The sequence below is a fragment of the Urocitellus parryii genome, chromosome 13 (assembly GCF_045843805.1).
Source record: "Urocitellus parryii isolate mUroPar1 chromosome 13, mUroPar1.hap1, whole genome shotgun sequence".
NCBI lineage: Eukaryota > Metazoa > Chordata > Mammalia > Rodentia > Sciuridae > Urocitellus > Urocitellus parryii.
The window spans coordinates 16429317-16441943 of record NC_135543.1 but is presented as its reverse complement, the minus strand read 5'-3'; the positions used below and the strand labels follow the sequence as shown (position 1 = coordinate 16441943).

Sequence of the window (12627 nt, the reverse complement as noted above, 5' to 3'; positions counted from 1 at the left end):
GAACAGACCAACCCTCCCCAAAGGAATGTGGAACGAGTAACCTGAGAGCGGTGCTGCTTTTCATGAAGCAGTTGTTTCTGAAAATGGGAGAATAGAATCCTGAGGAAATTCTCAGTCCAGCTGATAAGTTTTCGTTCTTTTCTTGAAGCTCTTCTTCTTTTAATGGTTACATCTTAATTACGGGGGGCGGGGGGGGGAGGAAATATGAACAAGCAAAACAGAACAGTAAAAAGAACACATATGCTGTCACCCAACAGAGATGATGATAATTATATGCCTTCTATTTTCTACACCTTTAAAAAAATGTGATCATATAACTGTCTTGTTATCTAGTGTTTTTTATTTTACTTTTTGTGAAAATCTCTCTATATCATTGGTATATGTATGTGATATCTTTTTTAAAAGTTTTATTTTCTTATTTTTTTTCATTATACATGACAGTAGAATGTATTTTGACATATTACAATATAGGTTTTAAAAAAGATCTCCATGTAGTTGCTGCATTTAAGCACTTATCCCATTGAACATTGGGGCTGTCACAGTCCTGAGTGATTCCATCAGTAAAGAGATAATTCTCGTCATACTTGTGACAGTTGCATCATAGGGACCATTATTGGGCTGTATTTAAGGTCTTGCAAATCCTCTGGTCTCTTCTGGTCTTCACCCCCCACGCCCAGTCAGAGGTGGAAGGGAAAACATCAGGCAGGATGTTTTGGAAAAAGCATATGCCACTCCAATTAAATTTTTAAATCTTGTGTAGAAAAAAGTAAAATCTGTAATTGTTTTGGCAGCACACTGCACAGTGAAGTGTGAAGCTATCTTGAGAAGCATTGTGTTAAGAAGGACCCTGAGTGGCCTTAGGGGGCATTCCTTCCTCTAGCTCTGCAGTGGCCTTGGCCTTGCTCCTCGCTCCTCCCTGGCCTTTACGTTCACCAGTTTTCCTCTGACATTTTCCCAAGCTGCTCCCTAGATTTTTTTTGTACCCTATTCGCACATTCTTTAGAGGACAAGCAGATTCCCACAGGGCCTCCTCTGAGGGCCGGGATGACCCACAGCAGTCACCCAGAAGGGATGATCTACTGTGGCTGGGGTTCCTGGTCAGTTGAGGTGGAGGATGGGGTGGCCTGTCTTGCCCAAGTTTGAGTGAAGCATGTGGACAGGTAGAAAGGATTCTGTGCAGAAGACTCAGTCTGCTGCATGAACTGGGTGTAATGTGACAGATGTGGAAATGGTTGCAGTGGCCAAGGGAGTACCCACGCCATTTAAAGCACAAGAAACACTGAACTTTCTTGTGGCATGGGTTTTCTTTTTTAATTTTCTTTTCTTTTTTTCTTTATTTGCAGAAGCCAGGTCCTCATGCATGCTAGACAAGTGCCCTACCACAGAGCTACATGCCCAGCCCTGGGTTTCCTTTTTTGTCTTCTTGTCTCAGTGTATAGTTGTTTACTGGCATAGGGTTTCCTTTGTTAAGAACTGGTATAGAAATGTTCACACTTAAGTGTAAAATTACTGCTGACTTAAAAACTTGTAACAAGTAACAATTCATTCTGGCATTAGAATTGAGTGGGCTGCTTAACTCTTAATCAAACTGTTTTCCAAGCCAGGGTACTACCATTGAGCTGTATTGCCCTGTCTGATACTAAAAAGTACCTTAAAAAAAGAAAAGAAAAGAAAAAAGAATGCTTTTTTGCATGTCAGCTGTAGATTTGTGAGTAGTAAAGTAGCCACTAATTTACACTTATAAACAAATGTAGCAAATACATCTTTACTCAAATGTTAAGATCTGTGATTGAGTGATGCCAGTTGTCTTGAAAGTTTGTTTCAAAGCTAAAATGTTCTTTTAATTGTGTTTGTATGTGTGCTTCTGCCTCCTGAGTTCTTCAGATGTCAAGTAGCAGCTCCTTTGACTTGAGCGATGAGGTTGACTGACCTTATTTTGCTGCGCTTCTTCTATTTTAGAATAATCTATAAGTGTTCCATGTGCGACACTGTGTTCACCCTGCAAACCTTGCTGTACCGCCACTTTGACCAGCACATTGAAAACCAGAAGGTGTCTGTTTTCAAGTGTCCAGACTGTTCTCTTTTATATGCACAGAAGCAACTTATGATGGATCATATCAAGGTGTGTGAGCATCTCTCCTCTCCTCTAAGTGAATTGCAGATTCTTGCTTTGGTCATCAGCCCCAGCTGAGCTGCAGATTGCTTTAAAGCATGCCACACTGTCCAGGGAAGGGATGGATGCTGGTCATTGTCATGAGTAACCTACATGCCGTCATCGTGGGTCCACTTTACTGAGTCCTGATCTGCCCGCCATAAAAATCATGAAAAGGAGCAAATGTGCCCTGATTTTAAAAGAATAATAAGAATGATAAAGTATTAGGTTTCCTCTTTATGTCTCTAAAATGATGACTGTGGAGTTTACGGTTTTGAGATCTCTGTGTTGTATGAGATTTAGAAATAGGGGCTCTGATGAATTATATCAATTCATTCAAATAATGGTATATTTAGATAAATGAATGTTTCCCCTTGAAATTGTTTAAGCGCTCAAGTTTTAAGCATTTAAGAAGTTTGCTTCCTATTTGATGTTCTTGGGTCTCTTGGTCCTCTCCACCCCTCTACCACCACCCCCAATTAAAAATTGCATGTGAATTGACTCTTAAATGTTCAGGATGTAGCAGGTACCTGGCACCTATTAGGAGTTCAACTAATGAAGTAAATAAATATTCTGTTGGATTATCTGCTCTCTGTTTCCCAAAAGGGCACTGAGATCTGTTTTCAGCCTTCTAAGTCTCTGAGGCTGTGCTTCACCTTCGTTGCTTGGCCGTCACCATGGTGGGTGGCAGCTCACTCCGTAGCTCACTGGGTAGCACTCACCTAGGAAGTGCTACCCAGTGGCACTATCCAATGCCATCATAAACTCATTTTCTTTTCTTTTAGTTGTTTTCTTTTTAAATTTCAAAAATAAAGAGTCAGAGAGTAAATAAAGTCTGTAAATTATTCTAGTCTTGTATCAGTTCAGTGAATGGACTGTGAGTCCTTGCAGATCCCCGTCTTGATCGTGTGTGAGTTTATACAGAGTCAACTTCTACCAGCAATCCACGCAGTGTCTTGGAGAGACTGCTCCTGCAGTTGTGGCGGTTTTACTGTTGTGGGTAAAATGCACGAGAAGTATGTGGGAGTCCAATAAAATCCTTTTAAGATATTTTATCCATTATAAAAGAATGTTCCAACAATAAATACTAACAAAGACAGGAAAATAGAAGCTACTGATAAAAACATAGGGTCATTGAAATTAGAACAAAATATTTTAACAAACCATGTATGAGACCAATCAAAGAAAGAAAAGAAAGAGAAAAAGAGGAGACACGTTGCCTCCAAGGAGTTTTCTCATCCATCTGCTGTCTGGGACAGTCTTTGCATCTGCAGGTGGGGCTGTGGGCTTTTTGATTACGGTCTTCCTTGTGTTAATAGAAGGTTTGGAGGTGGATGAGGTTCCAAGGAGTAGAGACTGAGAGGGGTGTTGTAAAGGCCTATGGCCACAAGGACAGGATTTTTTAAAAAAAAATCTAAAACTTTACAAGCTTGCATGAAACGAATCCAGTGGGAATGTTCACTGATGTTCTCAAGTATATTCAGTGCATCTTAAAATGTTCTGCATGTATATGTTTGGGGTAAAGATAAAGTTGTAGGGGTGCCCTGCTTTTTAAGATGACGTGTCTAGGTTTTGCTGTGTCATTCATTACTTTGCCTGGTGTCTGTGAGGAAGGAATGAAGAAGTGGATGGGGACATTCCACACACTCATTTATAGGTGACTCTTTATTTGCCCAACTTGACCCTGTTTGTTCCCTCCCTCCCTCCCTCCCTCCCTTCATTTCTTCCTGCCTTTCCTTTTTTCCCTCTTTGATTGAATCCAGGGGTACTCTGCTACAGAGCTACATTCCCAGCACCTTTTGTATTTTATTTTGACACAGGGTCTTGCTAAGTTGTCCAGGCTGGCCTCACACTTGTCATCCTCCTACCTCCGCGCCCCCCCCCCCAGTAGCTGGGATTACAGACATGTGCCACTGCACCCTGTTTATTATTTCTTTGTTCTAACAAATATAGATTCATTGACTTTGTAGGTCCCCTGTACTTCATGTTGACATTCACATTTGTTAGTTATTCAAGTTATTTTTTTTGTTATAAGAGCAAAGAAAAAATCAATTCTAAAGGAATTAAATTATAGTTCTTTTTTTCTTTCTTTCTTTCTTTTTTTTTTTTTTTTTTTGAGGTCCTGGAGATCAAATCCAGGACCTTGCACATACTAGGCAAATGCTCTACCACTGAACAACACCCCCATCCCAAGGTGAATTTCTTTTATTAAAAAAAGACATTTGCGCTGGGTGTGGTGGTACATTTCTATAATCCCAGTTACGAGGCAGGCTGAGGCAAGAGGAACGCAAATTTGAGGCCAGCCTCAGCAACTTAGTTAGATTGTCTCAAAATAAAAAGGTCCAGGGGTGTAGTTCAATGGCAGAGCACTCCTAGGTTCAAACCCCAGTATTGTCAAAAAAAAAAAAAAAGACATTTTGGTTTTGATGTTATTTTATTACTTTACCCTCTCTTTAGCTTTTCAGTTAGTAAAAATGTATTTGACTAAGAACTCGGGAAAACCTGTTTTAGAAGGTTTTGAGTTTTGTTTCTTTGGGTTTAAAATGCTTAAGAAAGGTAAAAAATCAGCATCTGATTTGAAAACAGCCATTTAGATACACAAACCTTCTGCTCACATGGTGGGAAGCAGCAGGAGGGCTTTGTGTCTCTGGAAACCTTGTCTCCTTCTCTGCCACCCTTAGACTGGTGTCTGTTGGGGAGTAAACCTTGTAACCTCTGCTGATGAGGAAGTCAGTAGAACCCCTTTTCCTCCTGGGGAAAGATGGTGCTAGATAAAGGAGGCCACTTCTTGGTGCTATTTAGAGAAGACCTGCCCTTGAGAGTGTGCTGGAGCAGGCAGAAGGAATGGCATCTTCAATGCACACTTGCTGAGGAGCATGGAACACTTCCACACCACCAATCTCTGTAACCAAGAGACCTGGGCGTGTTCCCTGGGTATGTTCAGGAGTGGAGAGATGCTTGCCCAAGTCCTGATGGGAAGAGGAAGTCTTCCTGAAGACATTGTATCTGAGATTCAGATTTGTTTCCTTTTCTCTCTGGACTCCATGTCTTCAGAGCAGACATGAAAACTAAAGTGAGCTAGCTGGTCTATAGATCAAATTGCACTAATTTTACCTAACTCACATTTGAAATCCTGTGAGTTAAGACAATTATTTTGCTATTATGTTAATGAACTACGTGACTTCAAAAGGCTTTTTGAGTACAACCATGTACTGTTTGCAAATCTGGGTGCTATTAGTAATAAGGGATGGATCAGGATAGGTAGGGAGGTGAAAATTACCCCGAAAACCCAGCAAAAACCCAACCTACAAATATCTCAAGAATGTGAAAAACGGGAAAGCCGAGAAAGGTTCCTATTAACTTTAGCTCTCCGGTGTAGGTTCAAGCTGAGCTGAAGCTTGTGGATGCATACTGGTATATTAGCCTATTGAAACGTTTCTGCAGAAAGGGAAGTAAAATGCTCTGTAGAATAGTCTGTGGTAGGAAGGACTTACTCTGGAACATAAGGGAGGACAGAGTACCAGGATTAATTTGATTCATTTCAGAGGTCTATCTTTAAAGAGTTTTAAAATGGCACAGATATGTAAACTTTTAAAAATTCCTTGAAGTAGAAATATACAACTTGCAATAACCATAAAAGGTAATGCTCCTTTATAAACATTTTTTAAATGTGTCTTTTTAGCTCAGGTTTGCTCCTTTATATATTAGGAGGTATTTCTGAATTAATATAAAATCCCGCTGAAGTGTCTGTAAAGCATTGGCAGTAGTCTACACACATGTTTTCCTTTGGTAGTGTGATTTGTGATGATATTTCTTTTCTTTTTATAATGCAGTCTATGCATGGAACATTGAAAAGCATTGAAGGGCCTCCAAACTTGGGCATAAACTTGCCTTTGAGCATTAAGCCTGCAACTCAAAATTCAGCAAACCAGAACAAAGAGGACACCAAGTCCATGAATGGGAAAGAGAAATCGGAAAAGAAATCTCCATCTCCTGTGAAAAAGTCAATGGAAAGCAAGAAAGTGGCCAGTCCCGGGTGGACGTGCTGGGAGTGTGACCGCCTGTTCACGCAGAGGGATGTGTACATCTCCCACGTGAGGAAGGAACACGGGAAGGTCAGTGAGAGGGAAGAGCGCAAGGAGGAGCGCGAGCTGGCGACCTTCCAAGACTCAGTTCTTGGCTTGGCTCTGTCAGCAATTTGTAGCGTGACCTTGAAAATCACTCCATGTCTCTGTGCCTCGGTTCTTTTATCTGTAAAATGGACATTTTCAAATCCTCCCAGGCTCATTCTGTGATTTTTGCTAACTGCCTTCACTTGCACACCCCAAGACGAGGAGTAAGTTGTGCACTACGTCATGTTTACAGCTGAGGAAGCTGAACCAGGTAAACCAGAGTCACAGGCATCTGGATTTACCTCTCAGCTCTGTGACCGACCAGGGAGAGGAGGAAGGCAGGCAGTGGACGTGCTGAGAACCGCTGGTGGCGTGCGTGTGACTTGACATGGTTCTTCCTTTATAGTGGGAAGAGAAACCCTCATCCCTGACTCCTAGGAGAAGTCCTGCAACTCAAAATCTTGAAAAATTGGAGTCGCAATACTCACATTCTTTCTTTTCTTTTTTTTTTTTTTAATGATTAGTATTTATCTCCAACTGATAAGAAATTTTTAAAACACCCCTTGTTAGACCTAATGAAAATCAGCAGTTATCTTCAGTGTCATCTAATACTGTACTTACATATTGATAGTAGACTGTGCTCACATTTTCTGATTGTCTGGTCAGGATCCAGAAACTCTGCATATTGCATTTGGCTGTTGTATAATTTAAATCTCTTTAAGCAATCCTTCTGCTTTATTTTTATTTTTAATGTGCCATTGACTTGTTGGAAAAATTGGGTTATTTGTTCCTTAGATTATCCCTCACATTGCTGGTTTGGGGTAATTGCTTCTTTTTTACACTGGTTAACTTGTTCCTCTTTATCCCATAACTGAGAATTATGATTAGATCCAGGTTGAGGTTTTTAGGTAAGAATATGTTATAGGTGGTGTATTCTTTTTGTATCATGTCATAAGGAACAAAATACCATCTTATCCCATCTTTAGGGACACTAAAATTGGTTAGTGGGTTCAGATACATAATATTTTTAAAGAAAGTTGCTTTAGCAGTAGAACAACAATACTGTGTCAAGAGTACATGGGAGTTCATTTGTAATAGTTCCTTAAAGTTTGTTATATTATGTGTTAATTACATTTATTGATCTAATTTATTTATATTTATTTGAGCTACTAAGGAAGTTAACTAACATGTTACCTTGTTAACCATTCAAGTGGGATAATGCCATTGAACCTCACAGTGATGGAAGATTGCAAAGAAGTGTTTTTATTGTATGTGTTCTAACTACAGTAGCTCTATCATATTAAAAATATTACTTATAGCATATATTTGGCTTTAGTGGCACATCACTTATTTAATTGTCTTGATTTTAGGCTTCCCTAATGTAGGACCTTACACATTCATTGTACATACTGGGTGGTTCTTTTGGAGCAGTTCCTGCCCACCCTCTGTAAATGCCCCACCGTGACTCTCTAGAGCCTGCTGTGGTGATTCAGGGAGATCTTCTTCACTTGGTGCCCAAGTTGGATTTCATCAGTGTTAAAACAGGAGCAACCTTAATATTTACTTGTGGTTCGGTGCTTTCACTGCTTGTACATGTTCTGTCAAATGTGTAACATTTCCAAATTCTTTCTTTTTATTAAAAACAAAAACAAGAACAAAACCAAAGAAACCTCTTGCACATCTAATAGTTGCCAGATCTAGAAAATAAGATGAGGAGATGGCTCTGGAAAAGAGAGGTGAAAGTTGGCATTCGCTGAAACCATGGAGTTCGCCTGGGGTGTACCCACATGTATGCATGTTCCGTGGAGCACTTGGGAGCACTTGGGCTGGGTGTGCGGGTCTGCAGAGGGGAACAGGTGGGGTTGGCCTCCGGAGGGCTGGGGAGCCTGCCTTTCAGAACGAGGAACATCACATTAATTTGCAGTTCCAATCCTGAAAGAACGAAGGGACAGTAGAGGGGGAAGGAGAGATCTGTCTGTCTTTGGGTGCAAATGCAGAGTGTCATGTGTCACACCAGGGCTCACGTTCTGCACCCCTGTGTCCAACTAGAACCCCTGCAAGCACACTCATGTCTACTCCAGTTCTTTTCTTCTTTCTGACCGAACACCCCTCTCTTCCCTCTAAACACCAAGTGTCCAGTTGCCTGTGCCGTCTCAGACCTCCTGCAAGGCGCCAAGCTTCCTTCCCTTTCTGTGGAATGCGCCGTCACACCTGTGTATGTCAACGCCACCGTGTCGCCCAACCCATCTTGCTCAGATCTCCTCCTCGAGTCCACTGGACACGTTCCAGTCCTTATTTCTGTTGACTTGTGTTTCACATGATGGGCAGCTCTTTCAAAAACTCATTTTCTGCCCTTATTGAATTCCACTCTCTTGGGTTTTCTCACAGTTGCTGGAACACCCACCACGCTTCTGTCCTAGGAAGTTTTTAACTCCTCTGGGAAATTCAGCTTCATCTCTACCTCAACCATCCAAATCTGTGTCTCCAGCCGTGGTTTCTTGCATGAATTCCAGTTTTCAAATCTGACCACTTAGGAAGTGTTATAACTTCTTGCATATCTCACAGAAACTACCTGGAAGCTCTCCAACAGAAAACCCACCTATTCATCTACCCCCAGCTTTCACAAGAGTCTTGTGTCTTACTGATTTGGTGATTGATTCCTCCTTTCTTCAAAGCTCCCAGCCATCTCTTAGGTACCCTTTTCTCCAGCCATTTATCTGTTCTCATAGCCACTACCTCTTTTATCAGTTCTTGCCTGGATTATTACTGTCACTATAGGCAGTGAGTATTTTCTGAGGTACAGATCTGATTATGTCATGTTGTTACATAAAGTGTTGTGCTGCCATCACCCTAGAAGAGTCTAGCCTTCCTAACATGGTGTACTAGGTCTAATTTTTCCACCCTCCTCTAGCCCTGTCTTCATATGGTGCACCCTTCCCAAACTACCTTCAGTGTTTCTAGCAACATTTGCTCATGGGCCTGTAGAGCTTCTCGGGTGATGTTTCAGTAATTTGAAAGATCAAACCTCTCTGGTGGCTAACTTCTTAGTCCTTTAGGTCTCAGTATGGACCGCAACCTCAGCTGGAAATTCCTCACAGGTCCCAAGACTGAATGGGAAGAGGAAGATGGTCAAAAGCAACCAATGAAACCAATTGCCTGAGTATTTCCATGACAACACTTCCCTTATCAGAACAGACTGGACAAAGCACGTCCCTTATCTCTTTCTCTCATTAGACTTCGTGTTTCCCTCCTTTCTTCAGTTGCTAGACAGCACCTAAGTTGTAGTAAGTTGAAAAAAATTTTTTTCTAATTAATGTATCTAGATTGTGTTCTGATTTGGCAAACATCTAATCCCTGGGCTTACCTTCCTCTTTAGAATGGCAGTTCCGTGGTCTTCAGTGACCTCCCAGTTTCTAGTGTTGTAGGGACCTAGAAAGATCTATATGTCAGGTGGTGAGCATCCTCCAGTCCTTTAAGGTTAGATGTAAACATGAACTATGCTGTACACATGTAGGACATTGAAAACTCTATTTGGTGAAGGTCTCAGGAGCTCATAATATTTATTGGATTAGCTGATAAAATATTACTCTATATCAGGGTAAGTATGTAAAATGTTCTGAACCAATGAACTATGAAGATGTAATTGATTTCAATACCATAATAATGACTTAAAAATAAATATGTGTATAGAATAATTTGGAATAATCTAGACATTTTCTGCTAACCATAATACACTGTTATTTCTACTATTAAGTATGATTATTACTTTGGCATAGCTTGGAGGAAAGATTTAAGGTTAAGCCCAACTGGTGTAAGTTAAAATTTTATGTTAAGATAAATCATTGCTTCTCATTGGCTTTTTTGGTTTCATTGGTTGCTTTTGACCATCTTCCTCTTCTCAGTTCCCAACCAAGAAATCTTTACTAAAAGATATTTTGTATAGAGCTTCACTTATTACAGGAAAATATTCTGTAACTTTGTCTTTAATGTTTTAAAAAATTTTCAGTGACTAGCTTCTCTGTATCTCTAAGGCATTTTTAAACTACTAACCCGGTACCGCTTTCAGTGGTTCAAAATTTTTTCCAGTAATTTGTTGTAATATGATATCGTGTCAAAACACATTTTTTGACAATAAGCCAGATACATTTACTAAAGGTGTAATTTTAAAAACCTATAACTTGCTGAATTATTACTTTAGCATTTTAAAAAGAAAAATATATAAAACATGAGCATTTAAAATAGTTATGGTTACAGAAATTTCTTAAAACCACCACTAATATAATGGATCACTTAGTGAAGCTGATGTTATCCTCTGTTGTTGTGGCCAGGTTCAGGTGTTCTTTTCAGTGATGAGCTCTGGCAGGCAGACTCTGAGTCTGTTTTATTACCATGCCGTCTCTGGCTTATAGCATTGTGCTTGTTGAAAGAGCCCCTGGAGGGACTCATTGAAAGCAGTTTTCTGTGGATTGTTGCAGGCATCCATGGGAAAGGGCTCTATTTGAGCCACAAGTCCATGCCCACACCAGCAGAGGGCTAGGTTCAGACATCTGATCATTTTACTAACTACAGAAATTCTTTCAAATTTGAAATCTCTGCTCTCAGACATAAAATGGGCTCATCTGTGTCGTTAACTTGATGAACTCACCAAACCATTAACCCTTTCCAGAAACTTCAAATTAAGATCCTCCGGAAGAAATAATATCTGAAGTCATTCTTATAGATAGATCAAACTTTCTGCAATTATCGGTGCTGGTAGTAAAATAAAAAAGTAAAAATTACTTCTATTTGTGAAATTTGATAATTGTAGTCCTTTTCTCATTCGCCGCCTGGTCACCCCACCCCTATTGATGAAGAAACTATTCCTAAACTTGTTCATCGGAAGAGTCTAAAGCAGAGTGGCATGTACTGAATTATGGAGCTCAGGTGCAACCAGAGGAATCTTACCACCTTTTGAGGTTCTTCCTCGTGTGGATGTGGATCAATTTTGTGTTGTAACTTGGGAGCAGTCTGGGGTTCTGGAGCCGGACACACGTGGGTTTGAGTTCTAGCACCATAACCTGCAGTGACTTTATAAGAAAGTACCTGTCCAGCTTCATTCTACATAGTTCTAGAGTAGAAATAATAATACTCACCAAGAAGCGTCCTTTAAACCACAAGATCAAATGTCTTAGGAGGTAGCCACTTTCTCTATGTATTTCCTCTCCAAAGGCTAACATTTTAAAAAATTAAATTTTCCATGAAAGAAGCTCTTCAGGATAAATGGTTTAGACTTTCTAAATTCACAACATGTAAATGTATTTTTAAATCTTTTCATTTTGGGGTGATTTTAGACTCACAGAAAAAATTGCAGATAGTGAATGGCTTCTGTACCTAGAGCTGTCACCCAGCTTTCCTGCTTCTAACGCCTTACATGCTCACAGCGCAGCAGCTACCCTGAACATCAGTAGGTACTATTAACAAAACTCAAGACCTCATTCCACTTTGACCAGTTGTCCCTCTTCCTGTCTGGGATCCAGCCTAGGAAGCAGCTTTGCCTTCAGCTGCCTGTCTCCTGAGTCTCCTCCATGACAGTTTTCTTCCTGTCTCTCAACAATGCGGGCGATTGAGCATGATAGTTATTGGATATATGCCCTGCCATTGGATTTGTCTGCTGTTTCTCGTGACTAGTTCTGGCTGTCTGTTTTGGTTGGGATATCACAGAAATAGTGCTGTCCCTTCTCAGTGCAACCTGACTAGCTGTGCCTGGTGACTACATGACTCAGCTCCTGAACACTTGGTAGTGGTGGTTTCTAACAGGTTTCTTTACTGAAAATTGCTTTTAATAAGTACCGCGTGGGGAGATACTTTGAGACTCTGCAGAACATAACAGTTTCTCATCATCCTCTCACCTGCTGCTTTGAACATCCACCTCCACAGTGACCACTGTGGGGTTTGCCTCCTGGTCACTTTCTGCTTCCATCCCTGCTTCTGTGTTTATTTGTTGAAACTCTATTGTAAGGATGAGCTCAGTTTTTATTAAGAGCTGTATAGACTTATAAATAATTATTTTCCCCAGTAACACAGAATCCATTGCTTTTGTTCTTTATAGTTTTGCTCAAATGGCCCCAGAAATGATCAGAGGGTGTTCCTTTCCGCAGCTCCCATGACTTCTTGACAAACCCCTTTGTAGGACATCTCTCTGGTGTCACAGTGTGTATATGGCTCATTTGTTATTTTCCCTTCCCCAGCCCTACAGTCATCCATTTTTTTTGGGAGCCTAGAGATCCTTCAATTGAGAATGATAGTAAACTTTTTTTTTTTTTTTTTTTTTTTTTTTTTTGCAGATCTAGTTCTTTTTGCAGGGATAGAACCCAGGGGATGTTG

General features: G+C 40.4%; 1 protein-coding gene across 10 annotated transcripts in view; it reads left to right on the top strand.

Annotated features, from left to right (window-relative positions):
* The window catches only part of Znf532 (zinc finger protein 532), a 105610-nt gene that overhangs the window by 69179 nt on the left and 23804 nt on the right, over positions 1-12627 (top strand). For 8 of the 10 annotated variants that reach the window (XM_026393184.2, XM_026393176.2, XM_026393182.2 and 5 more), the window contains 2 exons: positions 1960-2122; positions 5986-6267. The exons of 1 other annotated variant lie outside the window; for it this stretch is intronic. In XM_026393184.2, coding sequence (XP_026248969.2) covers positions 1960-2122; positions 5986-6267 — 445 coding nt within the window. The remainder of the gene's footprint in view (positions 1-1959; positions 2123-5985; positions 6268-12627) is intronic. One more of the 10 variants, XM_026393185.2, reaches the window with a different exon arrangement.